General features: G+C 40.4%; 1 protein-coding gene across 12 annotated transcripts in view; it reads left to right on the plus strand.

Moving 5' to 3' along the window:
• plekha7b (pleckstrin homology domain containing, family A member 7b) overlaps nt 1-27,950 on the plus strand; it is a 111,217-nt gene that overhangs the window by 9,594 nt on the left and 73,673 nt on the right. The window contains exon 1 of one of the 12 annotated variants that reach the window (XM_084110212.1): nt 6,208-6,470. The exons of the other annotated variants lie outside the window; for them this stretch is intronic. Within the exon in view, the coding sequence (XP_083966338.1) occupies nt 6,277-6,470 (194 nt within the window). The 5' untranslated portion in view covers nt 6,208-6,276. Of the gene's footprint in view, nt 1-6,207; nt 6,471-27,950 lie in introns of those variants that run through there. 12 annotated transcript variants of the gene reach the window in all.

Genomic DNA, 27,950 nt, shown 5'->3' on the forward strand with positions numbered 1-27,950 from the left:
AAAGCTCACTCATCCTGCAAATGACCTTTTGACTTTTACTTTCTGATGGTGTAGAGTCATGCTACATTACCTGCTGTCACATCTGTTCAAAATATAGTGGAGATACGCTCCAGATCCGGCTACTACTGAGCGTTTTTGAGGTGAACTGTCATGTTTAATATATTAATTACAAAATTTACTGTAGACATATGTGCTCATTTTAACCTAGAGACCTATTGGGATGGTCCAGACCTTCCTGTGTTTCTTCACATTTAACAGTTAATAAATGATGCTCAAGATTAGACTTGATACATTGAGGATTGATGGTTTGATAGGGTTGTATTTAGGGGCAGAACACTAAATAGCTCATTCACTAACCCCCTGGAATCATGTTCAAAGGGATAGTTCACCCAAATAATTAAAATTATCTTATCATTTACTTGCACTCATGCCATCCCCGATGTGTTTGAAAAGAGAGACGTTGTGACGTGATGTAAGTGTGTTGTGAAATTCGTGCGAGCACTAACGCGGAAGCATGGAGGAATGCCACTTCTTGTTCGAACTTCACAGCGCACTCAAGTTGCATGGTACAACGTCTCTTTTGTGAGCATTCGTATGGCAGTGTACCGGAAGCAATGATTTATAAAGTTTAATATGTAAGTATTTTTCGTTTAGCATCAGAAGACAATAGCTATGTTTACATCGACAATTTTAGATTCAATTGGAATGAAATCATTCCGATTGATGAATCCGAACATAGTGTTTACATGAACAGTTTAGCTTAGGTACAGAGGTTAGCTATTGGTGCATTATCTTCCCATCGCTACTTTTTTTTTTTTGTCCCATCCATAGAATAAGTGTATTTGTAAACATGAGCAGTCATTTCTGAACCAGTTGTTTTTGCATAAATCCAACAATATCTGAAAGAGCAGTTACTTTAGAGAGAAATGCATGTTTCATGCAGATTACATAATCAGAGAGTATTTGTTTTTTATTTGAATTGGTTAGTTTAAAAGTAGACATTTCAAGCTTTCTATAGATATATTTCTCGTGTCTGTGAGAAACTGAGTTTGTTCATTGTTGTGACGCGCTCCAGTTTACGGAGGCTGAGATAGCAGAAAGCACATCCTTTTTGTTTTCTTTCTTTTACAAAAACATGTTTTGTTGTAATTGTGAGTTTACACAAATAAAAGTAGACTCTTTACAGTTTCAAATGATGCATTACTGTAATTCTCTGGTTCTCATTATCTGTATGAACAAAAACAACAGAGTGTTAAGTTGTTTCCGCTGTTATCAGGAAAACTGTTGAGTGATCACGTTGGCACCTCCATGTCATGCAGCAAGCACGCTATACTTTAGCTTCCACACACCTCCTTTCAGCCAGAGCAACAGAGGGAGCTCATGAGAAGAAAACAGGAGTTAGGAGCTATACATGTTTTGTATGACACATGCAGAGGCATTTGTCTGGTATCAACAAAGGCACAGGCAAGAGACAGTTAAAACATGAAACCAAAGTAATACACGATTATAATTATTTATGATATGATTTGTCTATGTTCTTCAACAGCCTCTGGTATTTGCTATATGTATTTATTATTGCAATGGTTAGCATAAGTAGTCTTTAGTATCGCATATAAATATATTTCTGCCTCATACAGTGATCAGAATCCCCATCGGATCACAAGGAAGTTATTTCATACACTTGCTAGAAACTCGACTGGCCCTGGCACGCACTAGAATGCTTACTTTTGGCCTAACAGGGGAAACACGGCTATTGTTTGATTCATTGAGTTCAGCTGTTTCTTGTTTATTTACCCTTTGTTATCTCATGGTTTTGGTTAAAAGGACTATTGTGACCTCTATATCGTTGTGCACTTTGATCACAACCACAGTACGTGACAATACCAGACCCCAAAACAAGAAGGAGAAATATGGATCTGGCTGAGGCAAGAGGACTGGCTGAGGATCTGACATCTCATCTTCTCCCTCCATCAGAGCGGTCAGGAACCAGAACAATATGTGGAGGAGTTCCTGCAGTATTACCATTCCTAACTCCAGTGTCCCTAGCTCCTTCGTTTTGGCCACGGAGGCTGTTCCTGTCTTCAGTGTTCTAAGCTCAAATGTCCCTAGCTCCTTTGCCATTTACATCTCCAAAGATATAGACTCTAATGTTCCTACCTTGTCTCAAGAAGACAAAGCCCTTGCGATTTACATCTCCAGCGCCCCCTGCACTGCCAGTACCTCCCTGGCTCCCTGTATTGCCGGTGCTGCCCTAGAGGCTTCCAAGCCTACCTGCACCACCCTGGTCACCTGCCCATTACCCGCCACTACTCCAGGGTGCCCGCCCGCTCTCCCTCCCTCCCCGGTTGGACTCTTTTTGCCTCAAGGTCGCGCCTTCCGGGGGGAGTAATGTCACATTCTGAGTTTGTTTATCATGTTTTTCTGTTCCATTCATGCCTGAGTTTCATAGTTAGTTTTCTAGTATGTTAATTAGTTCTGTTCTCTCTGTTCCCTGCTTGTTTGTTTCCATGGTTACGCATTGTTTGATCCATTCAATTCAGGTGTTCCTTGTTTAGTTACCCTTTGTTTGCTCTGTGTATATAAGCCCTCAGTTTGAGTTAGTTGATGGTATCGTTTGTGCTAATGTAGTTGTTTTCTCCTGCATAATTCGGTTTGGATTAAAGACTGATTTGTTGAGATGCCTTCGTGCGATTTATACAACAACTTGTAACATCGTCTGTTTATTATCAGTCAGATTCAAATGCTTTTTTAAAGCTACTTGATTTATTTTGTGTGTGTGTGTGTGTGTGTGTGTGTGTTATTATAGCTATACATTGTCAGACTTTTTGTTTTGGCCTCGTCATGAATACTATGAGTGTGTGTGTGTGTGTGACCTTTACATGACATCCGCTCCACTGAAATGTGTTTGTTTCCTTTGTGTAATCACTAAGTGTGATTGGCTGGCTTTTGTAGTCAGCCTCAGCGCCGAGCAGTGGTTGTGCTTCGTCACAGTACGTCAGACAAAATATTGCAGTGCAAGTAAAAAATGCTAATATTATAGGTGCAGTGGCTCTTTCTGGCTTATCTCAGTCAGCTGTTTCATACCATAATGTTTACATAGGATGGATGCTTACTCAGTAGCAGATGCTCACTTCAGTTAGATTGATTTGAAATCTGAGGTGTCTCGACTTGTTCACTAGTTCTGTTTGATCCCTCAGATGTTTCTCAGCATACGCATGAGGCATTATGAGACAGCATGTTTGTGCCAGTATTACCTCTCTCTCTTTCTCTCTCTCCCCCTTACCCTCTTTCTCTGAAGAGAATAGGGGATAAAGTGATTATGCTGCGTTTTTCAGTGAGGCAGGAGCCTTTCGCTGTGACGGGACTGCTTAATGTTTTCCTGTTGCGGTGGGGGCTGTGCGCAGTGGAGCTGCAGTGGACTAAACTGCTCATGAGAAAAAAAAGAGAAATGCTCCTTTTGAACTACCTGCAGCATTAATAATTTATCTTGTGGAAATCGTGTTATTTGTATCTCACCAGCAGCAGCAGGGGGGTCTGCTTATGAATCCAGGCATGACTGATCGTCTTGAGAATTCCAGGGTTGGGCCAAATGTAAGAATTGGCTCCCTTTCAATTCATGAGCAGGAATTAAAATTGAATTGGCCATGTCCCACAGGATGTTGAATTTGAATTTGAATCGCAAGACAATTTATATTTGTCTTCCTGTCATTCTAAGTTGAGGAATTTCAGTGGTTAAACACATTTAGTAAAATCTATCATAAATTATTTATTTTATTCTATGCATCATTAATTTTGTCTGACTATGCCTATTAATTCCATGGTATGTAGATTACTTTCACACAGTGTATATACACTCACCTAAAGGATTATTAAGAACACTACTGTGTTTGACCCCCTTTCGCCTTCAGAACTGCCTTAATTCTATGTGGCATTGATTCAACAAGGTGCTGAAAGCATTCTTTAGAAATGTTGGCCCATATTGATAGGATAGCATCTTGCAGTTGATGGAGATTTGTGGGATGCACATCCAGGGCACGAAGCTCCCGTTCCACCACATCCCAAAGATGCTCTATTGGGTTGAGATCTGGTGACTGTGGGGGCCATTTTAGTACAGTGAACTCATTGTCATGTTCAAGAAACCAATTTGAAATGATTCGAGCTTTGTGACATGGTGCATTATCCTGCTGTAAGTAGCCATCAGAGGATGGGTACATGGTGGTCATAAAGGGATGGACATGGTCAGAAACAATGCTCAGGTAGGCCGTGGCATTTAAACGATGCCCAATTGGCACTAAAGGGCCTAAAGTGTGCCAAGAAAACATCCCCCACACCATTACACCACCACCACCAGCCTGCACAGTGGTAACAAGGCATGATGGATCCATGTTCTCATTCTGTTTACGCCAAATTCTGACTCTACCATCTGAATGTCTCAACCGAAATCGAGACTCATCAGACCAGGCAACATTTTTCCAGTCTTCAACTGTCCAATTTTGGTGAGCTCGTGCAAATTGTAGCCTCTTTTTCCTATTTGTAGTGGAGATGAGTGGTACCCGGTGGGGTCTTCTGCTGTTGTAGCCCATCCGCCTCAAGGTTGTGCATGTTGTGGCTTCATATCTCGGTTGTAACGAGTGGTTATTTCAGTCAAAGTTGCTCTTCTATCAGCTTGAATCAGTCGGCCCATTCTCCTCTGACCTCTAGCATCAACAAGGCATTTTCGCCCACAGGACTGCCGCATACTGGATGTTTTTCCCTTTTCACACCATTCTTTGTAAACCCTAGAAATGGTTGTGCGTGAAAATCCCAGTAACTGAGCAGATTGTGAAATACTCAGACCGGCCCGTCTGGCACCAACAACCATGCAACGCTCAAAATTGCTTAAATCACCTTTCTTTCCCATTCTGACATTCAGTTTGGACTTCAGGAGATTGTCTTGACCAGGACCACACCCCTAAATGCATTGAAGCAACTGCCATGTGATTGGTTGATTAGATAATTGCATTAATGAGAAATTGAACAGGTGTTCCTAATAATCCTTTAGGTGAGTGTATAGCACAGTATGTTCTACACACTGTTTTCAAATAACTATAAAAATAAACACTGACATCAAAAGAACTTCACTTCATCAGAGCAATGGAATGTTCTTCCACAATTGTCCCTAAAATTAAATGTATTAAAAATGGTATGTTATTTTACAGTATTTTTAAAAGGATTATTTCAAAATGTTGGGTTCTGTAAGAGTTATTTTTTAAACTTTTTTTTTTTTCACAAGTCTCTTCACCAATGTTGAATTTATTTGATCAAAAATAAATTGTGAAATATTATTGCAATTTAAAATAATATTCTTTGACTAATAGAAAGTAAAAAAAAAAAAACATTTATTTGAAATATTAATTTTTGTAACATAAATGTCTTTACTGCCACTTTTGATCAATTTAATGCATCCTTGCTGAATAAAAGTATTAATGTCTTTAAAAAAAAAAAAAATCTGACTGACCTCAAAACCTTTGAACAGTAGTGTATTTATAAAAAATATTTTATTCAATATATTCACTTTTTTTTTTTTTTTTACAAACATTTAATTTATTGGCACATGGTAGGCTTTTTCCCCCCAAAAGGTTTTCTAAATACTCCCTCCATTTTCCATTACTTGGACAAAATCTTTTGCTTTGTTGGGATAATCACAAAATGTTTTGATGGTGTCACATTGTTTGCACTCTTTGTGCATCCTGTGCTACCTAAATTCAATTCAGAGTCTGAAATCAAAATGAATGACACACAACCCGGGAGTACCACTGTGAGTCCAGTTTAAATAACTTGCCCGAGGGCAGCCATATTCTGATCTAATCTGGAGCGTAGGAGACCAGTCGTGCTGAATTGCTGCTTACAACTGTTGTATTGTATCCTCAAGCCATCCATATTGTCCAGATAGTATACTGTATGATACTTCCTTTGAGAAAGAAGTAGGCACCAGACACAAAGTGCCATGGTACCATCACATCTTCCATGACAGATGAAAGCCATGCTAGGCTAAAAACACATTGTTTGTGCTGGTCGAAACAAATGGGACTTGGTGTAATAACAGAGCATTGACAGGAGGAAGGGACAGAGGAAAAACAATGAGGTAATTGAGAAGAGAGGACAGTGGCTTCTTATGTTTTGCAGTATGTCACCAGGGCTATTCAGTCAGACACAGATTGACTTGTCGTATTTAACCCTCCAGCCCGCGCTAAACTCAGAAACATGGTTGAGATGTAACAATGTGTGTTGCTGTATATGAGAAAGTTTGTAGACCGAAGAGACAGCAGACATAGGGGCCGTAGAGATGCTAAAGCCTCCGCCAGCATGGGTACCTGCTGCAGCTGCCTGCCGTTGGGCCGTGTGACCAAGCAGGATGTTGGACGTGAGGGGACCGAGAAACTAGAGACGATCAGCGAGGAAGAGGATGAAACTACATCAGCGGAGGAAAGGTAATGAGAATATTATATAGGTTAATAAAGGGCAAAGTACAGGGCAGTTGAAGGATCAGAATTAATCAGATGGCAAATTCTCAGAATGTACAAATGATTATTTTCATTGCTCAGTTTGCATGACGTGGACCAGTGTTATACTAATAGTATACTATTATAGTATTTATTAATATTTACATTACCTTTTATTTCATTTTTTTTCTTTTTAATTGTAGTTTGTTTTAGTCTTTTGGATATGTGCTTTTGTAATTTTTCTATTCTATTATTTCAGTTTTAGTAATTTCAATACTTTGTCTTGAACTTATTTTAAGGTGCCATTTCTAATTTTGAAGTTTTTCATATAATATTTATATTTTATTTTACCTTTACTTCAATTGATGAAAACAATTTTTAATACTTTCAAGGAACTTTAATAGTTAGCATACTTAGCAATAACAACACTTATGTGGACCCAAAAAGCCTAGTGCTGGAGATTTTTTTTTTTCTCTAACTGAACACAGATGTCAGGTTTCCTGCAGAATTTTTGTAAGAAGTGAGCCAGCAAATGGATATGACTGCAGAGATGCCGTTTTCTCTCGCCTTCACTTAACATAAAAGGAGCTGCTGAGATGACTTGAGCTTGTAAACAATGTCTTTTGCTCTCTGCTCCAGACTTTTCAGTCTGTGGGGTTTAGAACGAGGAATTATGCTATTTAGACCATGAAGCTGGCCTCCTTTTTCGAAGGAGAAGGAAATTCCAATGGCTAATACTTAAGATTTTGCTATCGAACTACGATCTTCACAGTCTCACGGGTGCGTGTTTGAAGTAAAGCCTCAAATATTTAGTTTATTCTGAACAGCAGGGTTGTGCAGATTATGCCTTTGTTTAAACGTTTCTCTTCTGAATGTGAACAAAGTTTCCAAATTAGATGTGACTCTTAAGATTTTGATACCTTAAAAAGTCTGGCTGAATGTAATGTAGACCTAGGAGCTCTCTGAATAAAATAAATAAATAATAAAAATCAATGTGCTCTCTCTGAAATGGTGTGGAGGACCATTTGTCTTTTTTAAATCTATTGATAACTACTGCTTTGACTCCTCAAAGAAAATTAGTCTAAATCATAGACACTCTCAGGAAGATATATTGTCAGAGTAGGCAGGTGGATGTGGTATTTATAGGAGCCAAAACACTGTACATATTATTTGGGATATGGAATAACCTTATATTTGATTTATAAGGGTCATATTACTACATTAATAGCTTATTGCTAATAGTAATCGGACATAACTTTATTAAAAGATTATTATTTCTCAGTTATGTTTCTTAGTAATGTTAAGGAGGTTTACAGAAAACTATCATTGATATAATTTGAATTATAAATGCTGTTTTTGTGATTTGGAAACAATGAAAACCATTTTCTATTTAGCTCAGGGTTTAGGTTGAATTTAGGGCTACCGCCCCTTTAAGAGAATTGTGCTGGGTTTCCCGCAATACCGTTGAAGCGTCATAACTGACTTTGGACGCTCGGAGCCAGCTGTGAACTAGGACCTGAGCGATATAGTTTTCTTACCGTAGCCTATGGACGTTACATTGTCTTAGAAATATCAGACAGCATTAGTTTTGGTTTAAGAAACATTTATTTTATTACTCCTGTAAGAAGATTTCACTGTGGGACCTGAATAAACGGTCATTTTTGTTATCCTTCGACATTGGAGTCCAGTGGAGTTTTTTTTTAATGCCCAGATACAACGTTCTACGGCACGAGTAACTAACTGTTGCAAGGGATTGGACTGCTGGCCCTGACATAGTAAGAAAACTGTGCTCTATGAGGAAAAAGGATTCAAGAATCACAAGCCACTGGAGCTCTGTAAGGAAGGAAAAGAAGCAGATTGGTGGGCAGTGAGTACTGAAGAAAGGAGAATGTGGATGCTATTTGTGTCTTTTCTGTTGTGTGGAGACGTCAAAATTTAGCCAGCTTGTTGCTAATTAGCTAAGTTGGTGCAACTTTAGCTACTATTTGGTAGCAGAGTTATAGAGAAACGTTTTCACCAGGCAAATGGCAAATTGATTTTTGGTTCTCACTGTAACTTAAATTCATCAAGATGAGCCAAGCAGGCTATTCAACCCCACAACCTGAACCTACTGAAGCTAGACAGGTTAAAGTCACAGCCAAGGCTTATGAAGAAAAAGTCCGTCATGCCATTAACAAAAGGAAAAATAAGCTAGGTCAGCTAACCAGCAAAATGAATCAGATAACTCAGTCAATGGATGAAGGTGACGACAGTAACCTGACAGCTGTAGAGAAAATGTTAACAGTAGAGTTCAATAAACTGTTTGGAGAGTTTTGTGAACTAAATACATCAGTCAAAGTGTTACTGGATGAAACATCAGAAATGAATGCAGATCAGGAAGGATGGTTTAAGCCGAAGGCCGATATGTTTCATAACTTTGCTACTAAGGCTGAGAAATGGATAAAAGAGGTGCATCAGCGCATAGCCGAGGCTAAAAAGACAAATGAGGAGATTTCTCCTGAAGATAGTGCATCAGTGACTATTGCTTCGAGAAGGTTAAGGAAAGGGTCTAAAACACCATCCTCAGTACATTCCAAAGCATCCTCTGCATCAGCGGCCCGTCTGAAGGCTGAATTAGAGAGAGCTGAGCTACAAGCTCGAGCTTTCACTCTAAAACAAAAACAACTACTTGATGAACAGGAAGCTAAGATAAAAGCTGAGAGAGAGGAGTTGCAAATGCAGATCGCGCTTGCAGCCTCCGATGCTAAGTGCAGAGTACTAGAGGAGTTTGAAGGTATCAGAGCCTGGTCTAGAGTGAGCCAGCAAGATGGTATGAACTCTTACATAGAGAATGCAAAGCACACGGTACCACAAGCTCCTAGGCAAGCTACGACTACTCCCCAAGCAGAAGTCAGAATAGAACCTGCTCGCAGAGGTAGCCATGGAGCCCCTACTAGGGATGTGAGGACGGAACAGGAGACTTTGCGACAAGAATCTTCGCCATTATCCGTTATTGACTTCCTAATGAAACAACAGAACCTCGCTACCCTGCCACCTCAGAAGATTCCAATATTCAAGGGGGACCCTATGGAATACAGGCTATTCATCAGGGCCTTTGAACATGGAGTAGAGGACAAGACGGATAGTGACAGGGACCGGCTGTACTACATGGAGCAGTACACGGAAGGGCAGCCGAGGGAGCTTATACGAAGTTGTTTTCACATGGAACCCCAAACTGGCTATCGTGAAGCCAAGAGGCTCTTAAAGGAGTACTTTGGTAATGGATATAAGATTTCAATGGCGTACATCGACAAAGCACTGGCCTGGCCGACAATCAAGTCAGATGACGGAGAAGCACTTCACTCCTTTGGCCTTTACCTCACAGGATGCCTCAACGCAATGTCGGATGTAGAGTATATGCAAGAGCTTGACAGTGTGTCCAATATGCGAGCTATCGCTGCCAAGCTTCCATACAAGCAGAGGGAGAGGTGGAGAAGTAAAGCATGTGCTCTCCTAGAGAAGGAGCAACGCAGCGCTAAGTTCAGGGACCTTGTCGGCTTTGTGATTCAGCAAGCGGATGAAGCCCTCCACCCACTCTTCGGCGACATTACGGATGGAAACAAGAGTCATGTAAGGGCTCACAAGACAGCCAAATCAGCCAGAACGAGTGGTGCTCAGAGAAGCTTCACTACTGCAGCCATAGCAGTCAAGAATCCTGCTGAGACAAAATTAAAGCCCAAGGGAGAATCACTGTGTGCTTTCTCGACCCCTTGTCTCTACTGCCAAGGAGAACAGCACACCTTGGAACACTGCAAAAGGATGAAAAGGTCTCTTCACAAGGAGAAGATCGACTTTCTTAAGAGTAAAGGACTATGCTTCAGTTGCCTGAAACAAGGACACATGAGCAAGGCCTGCGATGAGAAGATGGCCTGCAAGGTGTGCCAGCTTACTCACCCGACAGTTCTCCATAAGAAGAATAAGGATGATGCTACTGATGAAGCAAGGCAGAAGGAGCCATTGACTGACACGTCCAAAAACACAAAGCAGAAAGTGGAACGAGCAGATGAAGAATCCAGTTCAGTAGTAAGTGGATGCATCAATGCAGAGATGAGGACCTGTAAAGCTACTGGGGCCGGCAATGTTAATAGTGTTCTGGCGATCGTTCCAGTACATGTCAAGGCCAAGAAAGGTAATAAGATTGTGACTACTTATGCGTTCCTCGACCCAGGCAGCAATGTCACCTTCTGCACAGAGAAGTTAATGGCCTCACTCAATGTAACAGGGAGGAAAACAAGTATTCTGCTGAAGACCATGGGAGGCGAGCGGCTGGTGAGCAGCCATGTGGTGTCTGGTCTGGAAGTCAGCGGCATGGATGGCAACAGCTTCCTGGAGCTGCCCAACATCTATTCTCAGAGGGTGATCCCGGCACGTGAACAGAACATCCCTCTGCAGGAGGAAGTAGACAAGTGGCCTCATCTCAGTCAAGTGAAGATCCCAAAGATTCAGGCAGAGGTAGATCTTCTCATCGGGACTGATGTACCCAAGGCCATGGAGCCGTGGCAGGTGGTACCTAGCGTGGAAGATGGGCCATACGCGGTAAAAACACGACTGGGCTGGACTGTCAATGGTCCTCTCCGTGGTGTCAACAGCCATGACACGACTAGTGGACTCATACAGGTCACTTCCAATCGGATATCAGTGGCTACGCTAGATGAGCTGTGGAACCATCAACAGTTCAAGATCGACTTTCCAGAGTGTCAAAACGACCGTGTAGAGATGTCAAGGGAAGACATCCAGTTTCTGGAAATGGTCTCGCAGTCAGCAAAACTTATAGAGGGTCACTACAGCATCGGTTTACCACTGAGGAACACAGTTTTCAAGATGCCGAACAACAGGAAGGTAGCTGAACAGCGAGCTCTCAACTTAAAGAAGAAGTTCACAAAGAATCCTCAGTTCCATGCTGAATACTCTGCGTTTGTGGAAGACTGGATTGTGAAGGATTACGCTGTCAAGGTTCCCAATGAAGAGATCAGCCGTAGCGATGGAAAGGTGTGGTACTTGCCACATCATGGCGTATATCATGCTAAAAAGCTGAAGATCAGAGTGGTTTTCGATTGTGGGGCGTCCTTCCAAGGCACCACATTGAATGATCAGCTCCTACAGGGGCCGGATCTAACGAGTACTCTGCTTGGTGTCATCACAAGGTTTCGGCAAGAGGTTGTGGCTGTCATGGCAGATGTGGAAGCCATGTTCCACCAGGTACGGGTGCCGGCTGAAGATGCTGACCTTCTGCGGTTTCTCTGGTGGCCCTCTGGTAACATTAGACAAGACATCGCAGAGTACCGAATGAGGGTGCACATATTCGGTGCCACCTCATCTCCAAGTTGTGCCACGTTTGCCCTACAGAAGTGTGCACACGACAGCAGAGGTCAGTACAATGATGCAAGTATTGACACAGTACTACGCAACTTCTATGTTGATGACTGCCTCAAGTCTGTCTGCTCAGAAGAGGAAGCAGTATCTATGTACAGCGACTTGAGGGCCATCCTTCATTCAGGAGGATTCCGCCTTACGAAGTGGGTGAGCAACAGCAGAGCCGTGCTGTCTGCAATCCCTGTGGAGGAGAGAGCTGAAGAACTAAGAGACCTCAATCTTGACTTGGATATGCTACCTGTCGAACGAGCATTGGGGGTCCGATGGTGTATTGAGAGTGACAACTTCAAATTTAGGATCATCATCCAAGAGAGGCCACCCACAAGAAGAGGCATTCTCTCCGTAGTTGGCTCTATCTATGACCCGCTGGGTATTCTAGCACCGGTGGTCTTGACAGCAAAGCTAATCCTCCAAGAGCTCTGCCGACTCAAGCTGGGATGGGACGATGACATTCCAGAGCACCTCGCTAAAGAATGGAACAGCTGGTTGGAGGATCTTCACTTGCTGAAGGATTTTGGAGTGTCTAGATGCTTCAAGCCCAGGGACTTTGGCAAGGTAATATTCAATCAGCTGCATCACTTTGCAGATGCCAGCCAAGAAGGCTACGGAACGGTGAGCTACTTGCTGCAGGAGAACGAAGAAAACAAGCTTCACGTTGCCTTCGTCATGGCAAAGGCCAGGGTGGCACCCCTCAAGCCCCTCACCATCCCACGCATGGAACTAACGGCAGCTACCATGGCAGCGCGCATGGACAAAGCCCTGAGGTCAGAAATGGAGCTCCACTTGAACGAATCGGTGTTCTGGTCAGACAGCACCACGGTACTCAAGTACATAGGAAATAGAACCAGTCGATTTCGCACCTTCGTCGCTAATCGAGTGGAAATAATTTTGAAGCTGTCAGAAGTAAGACAGTGGCGACATGTAAATACAGCCAAGAATCCTGCTGACATTGCGTCAAGAGGACTCGACGTGAGATCCTTCCTGCGCAATGAGTCATGGATAAAGGGGCCGGACTTTCTCACAAAGCCAGAGGAGGAATGGCCACAGAACCCAGACAACCATGGGGACCTAACCACGGAGGACCCAGAGGTAAGGAAAGCCGTGGTCAACACTACTGTAGTCCAGGAGCAGTTGGACACAGTGCAGCGGTTCCTTGAGTATTACTCCTCCTGGAATCGTCTGAGGAAGGCAGTCAGCTGGATGTTGAAGCTGAGAAGCACGCTGCTGACTCTGTGTCGTAAGAGGGAGGAGATGAATGCGTCACTTCCACAGTCTGAGGTCCAGAAAAAGATGAAGATCTTCAAGAAAAGCCTTCCGAAGACCAACCTCACTGTGGAGAACCTCAAGGAAGCGGAGCTTGAGATCATTCGTTTCTGTCAGCGGCGAAAGTACTCTGAGGAGATCTCTGTACTTCGGAAAGGTGAAGACGTTAAGATGAGCAGTCACATCTATAAGCTCAAACCCAAACTACAGGAGGGGATCCTTAGAGTAGGAGGAAGACTCAGCAGATCGGCGATGCCTGAAGAGGTGAAGCACCCTGCCATCCTACCTAAGGACTTCCATGTGACGAAGCTTATACTCAGAGATATACATGAGTGCGTGGGTCACAGTGGTCGCAACCATGTACTGTCCAAGTTGCGACTGAAGTATTGGGTTCCTGGTGCTCACTCAGCTATAAGAAGAGTCCTATCAAGGTGTGTGACATGTCGACGCTCGCATGGTGCAGCTGGACAACAGCAGATGGCAGATTTGCCCCAGGACAGGGTACTTCCAGATGAACCCCCTTTCACCTACACTGGAGTTGACTACTTCGGTCCGTTCGAAGTCAAACGGGGCAGAAGCCTAGTAAAGAGGTGGGGCGTTATCTTCACCTGTCTGGCTATCCGTGCTGTCCATCTGGAGGTGGCATCATCGTTGGACACGGACTCATTCATTGACGCTCTTCGTCGATTTCTAGCAAGACGAGGCCAAGTGAAAACCCTCCGTTCAGATAATGGGACTAATTTTGTGGGGGCGGAGAAGGAGCTAAGGAGAGCTATGGAGGAATGGAATGTCTCCAAGATTGAAAGCAGTCTGCGTCAGAGGGGCATCCAGTGGATTTTCAACCCCCCGACTGGTTCCCACCATGGCGGCGTCTGGGAACGGATGATTCGGTCGGTCAGGAAGATCCTCAGTAGCACTGTAAGGCTTCAGACTCTGGATGAGGAAGGCCTGCACACCGTCTTGTGTGAGGCAGAAGCCATCATCAACAGTCGACCTATAACCAAAGCCTCTAATGACCCATCAGACCTGGAAGCGCTTACCCCCAATCACCTCTTGCTTCTTCAATCAAAGCCTTCCCTGCCACCAGGCCTCTTTATGAAGGAGGATGTATACGCCCGCAGGAGGTGGAAACAGGTCCAGTATATAGCTGACATATTCTGGAAGCGATGGACAAGAGAATACCTTCCGCAGTTACAGGAAAGGCAGAAGTGGACTCGTGCTTCCCGGAACTTCGCTGAGGGGGACATCGTCTTGATCGTCGATGATTCTGCGCCCCGCAACTCCTGGGTCCTTGGCAAGATCATCGAGGTGGTTCCAGACGCGCACGGGCTCGTGCGCCGAGTCCGTATCAAGACGAAGACAACCACATTAGATAGACCCATAACCAAGGTCTGTCTTCTCCAAGAAGCTGCATGAGGCAGTGCTGAAGTCAGCTACAGAGACACTCTACAGTTATTAGTTATTAGTTTAAGTTTGTTGGCTCCTTGTTGTTGTGTAAGATAATTGTTTCTGAAATAAGAAAAATTAGGGGCCGGAATATAGGAGCCAAAACACTGTACATATTATTTGGGATATGGAATAACCTTATATTTGATTTATAAGGGTCATATTACTACATTAATAGCTTATTGCTAATAGTAATCGGACATAACTTTATTAACCCTTATGTGCTGTTGGGGATGTTTTCATCCACTATGGGGTATTTTTGAGTCTAAATTTGGCCATAACTTTTTCTGTGTTTCAGCAAATGGAATGATTTTTGGTGACAAATCTTATTTTGACACATATTTTGGGAAAATGCTTTGAAATTTTTCAAAAACTCAACAGTACACTGTGGGCAAATTTACTACCCTTTCGTTATGTTTGTGGCTGAAAACAGCCACTACTTTAAACTGCTGTAAAAATGTATCAGATAAATATTTTTTTCTATTTTTTTTGCATAAATCTATTAATCAACCTCAGTCCTGCTCAAAAATACTAAATGTTTAAAAAAAAATCAGGATTTTAACTCTTTAATTGCCAAATTTGTAAATGATGTCACTGATTTGGGAAAAAAAACACACAAAATGACTCATTTTCAATATAAAATGTGATTGTGGACTGGATTTTTTTTTACCTTTTATCACAGTCTTGGACATGTCAAAGATTAGAAACAACATTGGTTTTGATGCATTGTTAGTTTTTGTGCAGCATCAGATTTAAACTTTTTCTCCCTCATTTACTGTTCGTGGCTGTTTTTGCCCCATTGACTTCCATTATAACCACATTTTTTGATTGCAAAGTCATGACACCATATAATCATGCATTTTTGATTGTTGGTGGTTTTCCCTGTTGGGAAGAGGTAAAATTTGTAATTTTTACTGTTGATAACCAGGTGGCACCATTAACCCTTTAGATAGGCCTGTGGAAAAAAAAGCTTAGTTTCTGGCTTTTACATGGAGTTATATGGAGTATAATAGCATAATAAAGTGTGTGTGTGTGTGTGTGTGTGTGTGTGTGTGTGTGTGTGTGTGTGTGTGTGTGTGTGTGTGAACTCACCTTGATGCATCTGAGAAAATCAAAATATGCACCTCAGCTCTCAGAACTACATGGAGTAAACAAAAACAAAGTAAGTATATTTATGCATCTGCTCCCTTTTGATGGTGAGAAATGCAGACTAAACAAAAACAAAGCAAGTGGATTTAAACGCGTGCATGCAAGCCTGCTAGTCATTTGATGGTGAGAAGAGCAGCAAGCAACATGAGAAAGGGCTTGACTTGTGTAGTGAAGTTTTAGAGATGATTATGCAGCCTGACCCCTCCAGCGAGCTGCAGGATGTATCGTCTTCTCCCTCTGACACCACAGACTCAGGAGAGTCAGATCCTGATTTGGATGTGGCACCCTCATCATCCTCTCTAGCTTCCACTGAAGGCGAGGAGGATTCGGAGGATCCTGGATCTGGGTGGATTGGGAGAAACGGCGAAGTGTGGTTTTCCACTAACGCGGAGACAACTCCCTTTCTTCAGCCTGCCAGAGGCGTGACTCCAGGGCCGACGCGCTATGCCTTCGCAAGGGTCCAGAACATGGATTCCGTGTTCAATCTGTTTTTTACGGAGGAGATGATTGACCTCATTGTCAGCATGACTTGCGTCAACACATACATGTTTGTACAGTCATACAAACATGTATGACTATGCCTTGTGATGGCATAGCGCGTCGGCCCTGGAGTCACGCCTCTGGCAGGCTGAAGAAAGGGAGTTGTCTCCGCGTTAGTGGAAAACCACACTTCGCCGTTTCTCCCAATCCACCCAGATCCAGGATCCTCCGAATCCTCCTCGCCTTCAGTGGAAGCTAGAGAGGATGATGAGGGTGCCACATCCAAATCAGGATCTGACTCTCCTGAGTCTGTGGTGTCAGAGGGAGAAGACGATACATCCTGCAGCTCGCTGGAGGGGTCAGGCTGCATAATCATCTCTAAAACTTCACTACACAAGTCAAGCCCTTTCTCATGTTGCTTGCTGCTCTTCTCACCATCAAATGACTAGCAGGCTTGCATGCACGCATTTAAATCCACTTGCTTTGTTTTTGTTTAGTCTGCATTTCTCACCATCAAAAGGGAGCAGATGCATAAATATACTTACTTTGTTTTTGTTTACTCCATGTAGTTCTGAGAGCTGAGGTGCATATTTTGATTTTCTCAGATGCATCAAGGTGAGTTCACACACACACACACACACACACACACACACACACACACACACACACACACACACACACACACACACACACTTTATTATGCTATTATACTCCATATAACTCCATGTAAAAGCCAGAAACTAAGCTTTTTTTTGCACAGGCCTATCTAAAGGGTTAATGGTGCCACCTGGTTATCAACAGTAAAAATTACAAATTTTACCTCTTCCCAACAGGGAAAACCACCAACAATCAAAAATGCATGATTATATGGTGTCATGACTTTGCAATCAAAAAATGTGGTTATAATGGAAGTCAATGGGGCAAAAACAGCCACGAACAGTAAATGAGGGAGAAAAAGTTTAAATCTGATGCTGCACAAAAACTAACAATGCATCAAAACCAATGTTGTTTCTAATCTTTGACATGTCCAAGACTGTGATAAAAGGTAAAAAAAAATCCAGTCCACAATCACATTTTATATTGAAAATGAGTAATTTTGTGTGTTTTTTTTCCCAAATAAGTGACATCATTTACGAATTTGGCAATTAAAGAGTTAAAATCCTGAATTTTTTTTAAACATTTAATATTTTTGAGCAGGACTGAGGTTGATTAATAGATTTATGCAAAAAAATTTGAAAAAAATATTTATCTGATACATTTTTACAGCAGTTTAAAGTAGTGGCTGTTTTCAGCCACAAACATAACGAAAGGTAGTAAATTTAAACAATGCACAAGGGTTAAAAGATTATTATTTCTCAGTTATGTTTCTTAGTAATGTTAAGGAGGTTTACAGAAAACTATCATTGATATAATTTGAATTATAAATGCTGTTTTTGTGATTTGGAAACAATGAAAACCATTTTCTATTTAGCTCAGGGTTTAGGTTGAATTTAGGGCTACCGCCCCTTTAAGAGAATTGTGCTGGGTTTCCCGCAATACCGTTGAAGCGTCATAACTGACTTTGGACGCTCGGAGCCAGCTGTGAACTAGGACCTGAGCGATATAGTTTTCTTACCGTAGCCTATGGACGTTACATTGTCTTAGAAATATCAGACAGCATTAGTTTTGGTTTAAGAAACATTTATTTTATTACTCCTGTAAGAAGATTTCACTGTGGGACCTGAATAAACGGTCATTTTTGTTATCCTTCGACATTGGAGTCCAGTGGAGTTTTTTTTTTAATGCCCAGATACAACGTTCTACGGCACGAGTAACTAACTGTTGCAAGGGATTGGACTGCTGGCCCTGACAGTATTGGTTTCTTTGGAAGGTCATCCATCCAAAACAAACATTCATTTCCTTTAGCAGGAAGTCGCGCTACCTGGGATTTATCCAAGTAACATTTGAGCGAGCAATCTTCCTGCAAGGGAGTCGTTGGTCGGGCAGAACTTTATTGTTTTGTAGTGCTGTGTCCTGTGTTGGAGGGATTTAAATACATGATTTCAAGAGATCTTGCAGGCAGTGTGGTGTAGGAACAAAAACCTTTTCCTCAAAGCATCTGGTAATTGATTCTAGGAAGCTGGGCGGAGAAACATGAACCAATCAGTATTAGCAGAACTCTTATGCTCAATCAACAATACTTCTTTTTCTAAACAAGAAAATGCACTCTTCAAAATGCTGAGGAAGGTTAGACGACTTCTCAAACCATCTCCTACTTTTTCTGATGCAAAGAGTAAAAACACTCTTGCCTAGTTTTGTATGGCAGAGTTTCTGCCCTTGACCGCAAGGCTCTGCAGAGAGTGGTGAAGTGTGTTCAACAACGGACGACCACACTGACAGGACTGCATTTTTGTCTTGATGTGATCAGCCTAATCTCTGGTTATTTATATGTTTGCCTACTGGAATGTTGATTGTTTTAGTAGAAGTTGTGCCTTTTAATATAGTGTTAATTTTGTCAGCTATTTAATTTAGTCTTAGTCCTGTGTCAAAGGTACTTTTTAAGTTTTTATCATATTTAGCCAACCTTGTTCTGTTTTTGTTTTGTCAAGTTTTAGTCGACTAAATGTCTGGGCATTTTAGTCTAGTTTTAGGGCATGTTTACTCGACACTAAATCTTTTTATGCGGTTTGGCCGTTCATGACCACGACAGCGGCGTTTTGGGGCCTGAAAACGCAAACATTTGAAAACGGGTTTCAAAGTGCAAGGTTTTGGAAACTATGCCTTTACCGTCTCCATGTAAACAAGAAAAACGTGAATTTGTGAAAACGGTGACGTCATGCGAATGCGAATTACATGTTCACGCATACATATTAAAGACCACTCTATCTGCTGCATTCTGGATCAGTTGCAGAGGTTTGACAGTGCAAGCTGGAAGACCTGCTAGGAGAGCCTTACAATAGTCCAGTCTGGATAGAACAAGCGCTTGGACAAGGAGTTGTGTAGCATGCTCTGATAGGAAGGGCCTGATCCTCCTAATGTCGAATAAGGCGAATCTGCAGGACCGGGCTGTTCTAGCAATGTGGTCTGTAAAGTTTAATTGATCATCAATCACAACTCCAAGGTTCCTGGCTGACCTTGATGGACTTAAGGATGACAAACCTAGCTGAATGGAGAAGTTGTGGTGTAGTGTTGGGTTGGCCAGGACCACAAGCAACTCTTGTCTTGGCACGGTTTAGTTGAAGGTGGTGGTCCGTCATCCCACCTGATATAGTCACAATTATCATTTAATGATGTTGGTGTCATTGTCTCATCTTAGTCATGGAAACAAAGGTGACCAGAACTAGATTTGTACATTTTCTGAAGAAAATTTGAGTAGTACTTGCATGTTCAAACTCACAGGCTACCAGAGTAGGGTGTTGCTGTGCAGTTGTCAAGATGTTCTCTGTTGTTTTTAACATATCCCTATGTGGTTTCAAGTATATTTTTAGGTGGTTGCAACAAATGTATACAATGTAATGTTAAAGTCTCTTAAAAAATGTTTTTCAGGGGACTACTGTAATACGGTATTGGCTCCAGCCTACACTTAGGGGAGACGCTGATCTAGGCTCTTCTAGTCTATTTTACTCCTGTCTCTCTCATTTCTTTGCCTGTTTTATTGTCCATAAGGTGATATTATTAAGTATGATAGCACGCCTCATCGGGCTGCAGTATTTGAACTATCATTCATATCTGTAGCACAAATTATGTGGGAAGAATTACATGCCGAAGTGTGAACAATAGTAATAGTGACTAAGAAAATACATTTTGTCAGGTTGATTCAATTGTAAGTCTACTCTATTTAGTTTGGGGTCTGTAAGATTTTTTCTATAATGTTTTCAAAAGAATTCTCTTATACTCACCAAGGCAGTTATTAAAAAAATTATATTGTGAAGTATTATTACAAAAAAAAATTAATAGTAAAAAATAAATAAATAAATAAATAAATAATTGTTTTCTATTTTAATATATTTTTTAAATGTAATTTATTACTGTGATGGTAAATCTATATGTTTGATTTCCGGAGCCAATACTCCAGTCTTCAGTTTCACATAATTCTACAGAAATATTTCTAATATGCTGATTTCGTGCTCAAGAAACATTTCTTATTATCAGTGTTGAAAACAGTTGTGCTGCTTAATATATTTGTGGAAACCGTGATGAATATTTCAGGATTCTTTGATGAAAAGAAATTTTAACACTTTAGTTTAGGGTCCAATTCTCACTATTAACTAGTTGCTTATTAGCATGCATATTACTAGGATTTTCGCTGTTTATTAGTACTTATAAAGCACATATTAATGCCTTATTCTGCATAGCCATATTCTACATCCCTTAATCCACCCAAGTACCTAAATTTAACAACTACCTTCCTAACTATAATAAACCGTAATTAGGAGTTTGAGGCAAAAGTCGTAGTTAATAGTTAGTTAATTGGACCCTAATCCAAAGTGTGACCGAATTTTCAAATAAATAACATTTATTTGAAAAAGAAATCTTTTGTCACACTACAAATGCACTGTCACTTATGATCAATTGAATGCATCCTTGCTGAATAAAGTACTAATATCTTAAATGGAAAAAAAAAAAATCTTACTGACCATAAACTTTTCAACGATAGTGTATGATGCTTTTTGGACACTGCTTTTTTATCATTACTTCAAAGTTGTGCCTAAGTTTATAAATAGTATATAAATAATAGTCAATATTCGACTTTATTGGTACTTTTTTTCTCCTTGTGCTTTTTTTGTGCTCATTGAGTAACACATTTAACTATAACATACTGTCTTTGCATACTAAATCTATCCATACATTATCAAGTCTGACTGCTCTCCATACTAGAACAAGCTGTAATGGTGACATTGATTGCTGCAATTTATTTGCCTAATTATAGCCATGAAATGTATGTCCCTAGTCCCTAGGTCCACCAGCTATAACACACACATTCTTAACTCACTCTGCCAGGACTGATCACAGGACAAATAGCCCCGAGCACTAGTTACGGCAGTTTCCCACCTTGCCCACGTTTAAGCCTGAATGAAATATCTACAGTGAGAGGATGAAGTTATTTCTGTCAGAGTCAATGATCCTCTGCTTGGCCTGAGCAGCGTGAGAATGTAGTAACACTCTGCTGTGCTCAAGACAACCACCAGGGAATGCTGTTGAATCTTTGACTTTCATAGGTCACACGTGGACAGCACCAGAGAGGTGGGGGATTAGTTTTCTTTCAATGGAGCAAATCTCATTCATGATTTAAATGGACAGCTTGTGGAGATTTTTCCCTATTGCTCATTTATAATTTATATCAAGTTTATTGGATTCATCATAGAGTTAGCCTGGGTTAAAGTCTTTCCCCCTTCCCTGATAAAAAAGTAATCTTGGATTATATTTTTCTGACTCCTTCTTTCGCATCTGCCCATGCTATAGTATTTACATGACTGATAGCAGGCCATCAAGGCTCATGTCATAATGTCTGTCCTGGCTTTGACCCCTGGCCTTGTAGTGATGCGTTTTAAGTCCAAATGCTTTTTATAAATACTTCTTTTTTTTTCACATTATCCACAAAAATATTAAGCATTACAACCAGTTTACAGCTGTGCCAATTAGAAATGTTTCTTGAGCATAAGCCTGTCATGATTATTAATTGTCTGATTGTGGTTATTCAGTCTAATCGCAATTATTATGCATTATAATTACTTCAATCACATTTTGCCATCTAAATAAGGATAATTTAAGCACTCAAAGAAATGCCATCAATTGTACAATATTGTGTCTCCTTTTCTGGTTTGGTAGGGAGAATAAGGGGAGTAATCTGGCAGGCAGTGAAGAATAATGAATATAAAAAACACTGTTATAAAGTACACAATGAAAGTCAAAGGTCTTCCTTCATAAGAAATAAAAGCTTGTGGCTTTAACCAGACTATATATATCACTTATGAATTATATTATTTATGAATTATATTATATTTTGTGAGACACAAGACTAAAGTAATGGGTGCTGAAATATATTATATTATATTATGTTATGTTATGTTATATATGAATTATATGATATTATATGAATCATGTTATGTTATGTGAGACACAAGACAAGAGTAATGGGTGCTAAAAATATTTCACAGTATCACAGTTTACTGTATTTTTGATCAGATATGAATCTTTCCATATCATGACTTGCAGCAGTCACGAGTGCTTTTTAATTCAGAATCTTGCATATCTCTATTCTGCACCATTTGATCAGTTCTGTAAACCTGAAGGCAGATGCACAGGACAGGAAGGTTCTGGTTTCATCTGGACCGCAAGCTCATCAGTTACTGCTGATTTGAGGCGGCCCGCTGCAGCAGGTGTAACCTGAGACCACTGAGGATGGGGGCGATTGGTCAGACCCTTCTTTCTCTGCTCAATTTAGGGATGAGACCTCTTTTCTGTCCCCCCTCATCCTGTAGAAGCTCACAGGGGAGATGGAGAAGGTGCTGACAGCCTGACTCTGGCTGAATGGGGGCGGCTCAGTTCAGGCTGATCCAGCACTAATTTTACCCATCCAACTCCGCACTCCACACCCTCTACAGAAGGAAGGAACCAGAGCAAACAGAGGTCATATGAGCAATTAGCACCGGGATATTTTTGGCACACGAGACACATACCTTCAGTAAGATTCCAGTGAGTTTAGATAATTGTGAGGCTCAGAAATGTTAGTCTTGTTTGGGTGTTAAGAGCACGTGCCAGAAGATACCTCAAGGAAGAGAGAATAATGATTTGTGGATAAAATCTATCTTCAGATATCCTGAATTCTTCTTGAGGCACATACATAAGAGAACCTGAAAAGTTGTGTCTTTTCCGGAGTGTCCTTAGGTCTTCAAGGCCAAATAAGTGGTGAGTACCATACAACTATGAGTTTTTCTGTTATTCCCTTGAACAGATTTATCTACAGGAAGATGTAGACTCAGCAGATTGTATTTAACAAAAGTTAAAAAGTTCCTTTTTTTTTTTTTTTTTAAGATGATCTAAAGCATTCATGGTGGAAGTCATTTTTTATTGTTATAGCTCAATATTACCACAGCTTAACTAGATAGCCAATAAACATGTTTAAGTTATGGTTATGACTATAATTTCGAAGGGATGCTGTAAAATCCATTAAGTCAGTGGCAATGGTTAATATATCACACAGTTTCTAAATGGAGCCATTATCTATTTATTTCATACTTAATGTGGATTACAAGAATGTAAAATGCTCAGTTAAAGAAGAACTGTGTACTGTTGGCAAATATAGTGAAATATAGAGTTCTTATTGTGAAATTTAGATTTGGTAGGGTGATTCAGGATGTGAATATGATGTCTGAACTTATGGCACCTTTTAAAGTTTATCTTATAACATGAGATTGATGGACACACTGTAATACATTTAATTTTACAAATGTTCCAGCTTCATATATTTCTAATAAAGTAAAATTAAGATATTGCACATTTACAATGTAAAGAAACTAAATTCAAATTCACCAATTTTTAACACCAAGTTTGTGGGACGTGATACGAAATTTAACGTAATAATGATTATATTTTAACACCGTATGATGTGAGAATGAGGACGATTCAGTAAAATTTATTTGAAGTTCGATTGCAACCCCCCCCCACCCAAAAAAATTATTTAAAATGATGTGTGTCCGTTCCACTTTACGCTTGCGTCATCAAAGCAGCAGCTGTTTACCCCTGATGCATGGTCCCAACGACAAAGAAGGTGGCAAAATGCATATTGTTGCTCACCTCACTATTAAGTTTTGGTTTTTGAACCCTTAGTTTTGTTTTTAAAGCGTCAGCACATAACGGCATATCTGCCGCGAATGTACTGCAAGTGTTCTTTGCAGACACCTGAGATGCATCCTCCAAATGCATCCTCCAAATGATCTGAACTCGGGTGCACACCAAAAGTGCTAATGTGAAAGCACCCTTGTAGTGACATCTTGTATAGTGGTTAGTTTGAATGGTTAAAGGTTTGCTTTCAGATGATAATGGGAAGAACAGGCAGCTTTTGCTGTATTATCAATGGAGGTTTCTGGGATTTCATCATGGAATCCAAGAGTATAGATCTGCAACTGCCTTGCTTTTCCAGACATCAGATGTCAGTGGAGGGCAACTAAAGGCTGATTTAATGATAAGCATGAAAAATACATTGCGAATCTGAGACCACATTGAAAATGTAAAAGTCTAATTTAAACCTGAAAGCAGAAAGTTTTAGTATTTTGATAAAACAAAAGTCAGAGAAATATTATGAACTTGGTCACTAATCGTAAGTAAATATTTGACAATGACTATCAACAAAAAACATAAATTTGACATTATTTTATAGTAAAATTACACATAATGTAATGCAACTTAAACCATTTATAATTTTTGGTTTATTGATTGATCATGTGAACTCCTTTGAATAAACGGTCATGTTCATCTGGGTACTTTTCGTCTACTCTTTTATGAGTACTGTGAATTTGGCCATACTACTTTTGTCACATACTGTTTTTCGTCTACTATATATTAGGGAAGTATGAGATTTCGGATTGTTTCTCTTCAGTTTGCTGTTTCCTGTGTTCCTTTGCTCCATTTTTTCCCACTGCAGTTATTAGTTTCAGTGGACACTCATTCAATTCATTCTGTACACCTGTTCATCATTTAGCTCTTTATCTTTGTATATTTAAGTTCCTCTGTGTTTGCAGTTCATTGTCATGTATTGTCGTGTGCTACACACTTTGTTTTATATAATAAATACCTTTGTTTTGGAACTTTATTATCATCATCATATGGACTAAAGCATTACACTTCCATTGAAGTACCAGGGACAATGTCATCGGGTTTTATAAGAAAATTTGAAATTCATGTTAATTTTTTTAATGAAACTTTCCGCTCATTTTTTTTAATGTTGATGACATAATTTGTAATTTAAAAAGTTGCATTTGAATTTAAGAAAAAAAACTGCAAAGCAAAATAATTGGTACTTGTGCTCCAACTTTTGAACTTTTGATCATTTGAAATTTACAGAGTTGCTATTCAACTTAAGTGTATTTTATAATATTGGGAAGGAGAAAATGAATCCCTTTTAAAGGACAATTCCGGTGAAAAATTAACCTAGGGGTAATTAACACATGGTTACCGAGTCGATTGTTCCCCGGGATGCGTTTTCATGAAAATCGAATGTAAAGAGTTTTATCTCTAAAAACAGATTAGCTTATAACGGTAGTATATGGGGCACAGAGTAAGTAAAAGTAAATCGCTAGTTAATGCGACTAACAAGGCTCAAAATAGCCTCACACTAACACGGTAGCATATGCGTTTACAGACAGGCGTCATCTTGGAAAACAGTCTCGACTAATCGAGTCACGAACGCCGTGCTAAGTGAGCTGGTCGATAGGAATTACGTTTGTGAAATATAACGTAGCGCGGTGTTCGTGACTCGATTAGTCGAGACTGTTTTCCAAGATGCCTGCTGCCTGTTAACGCGTAATGTACTGTCTTTATAAAGTCTCTTCTTATTAAACTGTCTGTACACTTACAAAGTTCTCAATGCTTCGGTTTGCATGTAGGGACCCTCATTATGCTACCGTGTTAGTGTGAGGCTATTTTGAGCCTTGTTAGTGGTATTAAATAGCGATTTACTTTTACTTACTCTGTGCCCCATATACTAGCGTTATAAGCTAATCTGTTTTTAGAGATAAAACTCTTTACATTCGATTTTCATGAAAACGCATCCCGGGGAACAATCGACTCGGTAACCATGTGTTAATTACCCCTAGGTTAATTTTTCACCGGAATTGTCCTTTAATTTCAGGAAAGCTTAAAACTTCTTTTTTTTTTTTACAGTGATGTTATTACAAGGAACTGTATTTAATTTGAAGAATGTGTTTTTATGTTGCATATATGTGGGAGGAATTGCTTCACAACCTCTCATTTGCTGTTTAATTACCTATACATTAGTGGCTTTCAGCACGGATATGGAGGAGGCTGCCACCTTGCTAATGGCTGAAGGTCCCCTTGGGCTGTGAGACCGTAATTGGTTTAGTGAGCTGTATATGTGATGTTTGATTTTAATTACTCACTCAGGTGAGTGCCAAATGCATGTGCATGATTGAGCATCCTTCATAATTCAACCAGATGAGCTCCTCCTCTCATTTTTTTCACTCTTCTGCCCTTTGCCTTAGTGCAACCTGCCTTGCATTCAAAAGTACATACTGTGGGGTCCAAAAGTCTAAGATCACTTGTGAAAAATGCTTTTGTTTTTCAAATTGAATGTTTTTTAATTTTTATTATTATTATTATTATTATCAAGATAAAACTGAGTGACAATGAATTTGTGTCAACAATAAGGGTGTGTTCACACTTGGTATGTTTGGTTTGATTAAAAGGAACCCTGGTGCAATTGCTCTGTTACTGCGGTTCATTTGAATTAGTGTGAACACTGCCATCCGAACCCTGGTGCGCACCAAACAAGAGGACTGAGAACGCTGAAAAGATTGGTCTCGGTCCGCTTCCAAACGAACTCTGGTGTGCAACACTGACTAAAGACATGTAAGCAAACTAAAATCAGGACATGATGTCATAAGATGCAACCCTAAAAAGGACAGAATGCTCAAGCATGCCTGTTTTTTTCTTGCCATAGTCGCGATGTTGCCCATCACAGCCCATCATTTCGTTTGTGTGTGTGTGTGACAGAGGGATTCCTGCCGCTGTTTTGACTCCTTTACACATTTTATAAGCTCTTCATGAGTTCTCAGCTGGTCAAAATACCATCATATGTAGGCTACACACATACAATGAGCGCATTTAGCCCAGCACACAGCATTGTTTTGGATGTTCAGTCTCGAAATAAATGTCATAGAAGCCGACCAATCAGGTTGTGAACATATCCTTACGCCTTTAGGTTTGGTGTTAAAAATGCCAATGTGAACTTTAAGTGGACCAGGACTAAAAGTTAGCCCCCCCCCCCAATTACACTAAATAGTTAAAAATAGTTGTTTATGGTCTTAAACAAGCAATATTGGTTGTTCTCTAATTGCATATTTGGTTTAGTGACCTTGAAATAGTGCAGAATCAAGATTTCCTAGTCATTTTGGCATAATAATGCTTCAATGTTTTAAATGTTTCAAAACCCAGAAGCTTTATTTCCAGGTTTAAATTATAATACTGAATCCCAGATTTTCAGTGAGGTTTTCCATGACATTTGGACCCCACTGTAATTGAAGGCCAGACCCCATACTTGGGTATTCTTAGTGAATCTCATTTTACATCTGGGCTGTGGGAACAGAACTGGAACTGGGGTTGAAGGGGTTTCATTGGGGGATTGTGACGAGCATGAGTAACGGAGGGCTGTTCCCAGTCTCCCCTCTGGATTACCTCAAGGCTCAAGACTCATCCTTCACCTGCAGCCGCTCTTTCATTAGCTGATAGCGCCCATTTGCACAGCCTATAATCAGTCTCGCCAGTTGGAGCCGTGCCAGTTCCCTTCTTTGAGGCTTTAAAACGTGCATTTTTGTTCTTTTAAATTGACTTTTTCTTGTTCTCTCCTTTGTCCATTTTAATCAGTTCTTTTCTCTTTGACTCAACCTTTCTCTCTGCCTACTTTAATCTTGCGTCTCATCCCTTTTATCACTGTCTCATTTAATTTATTTTCCTTCCTACCTCTCTATCCTTTCCCTCTTCTCTTTTTCCTCCTCTTGCATC

The sequence above is a fragment of the Abramis brama genome (assembly GCF_963993115.1).
Source record: "Abramis brama genome assembly, chromosome: 3".
Classification (NCBI taxonomy): Eukaryota; Metazoa; Chordata; class Actinopteri; order Cypriniformes; family Leuciscidae; genus Abramis; species Abramis brama.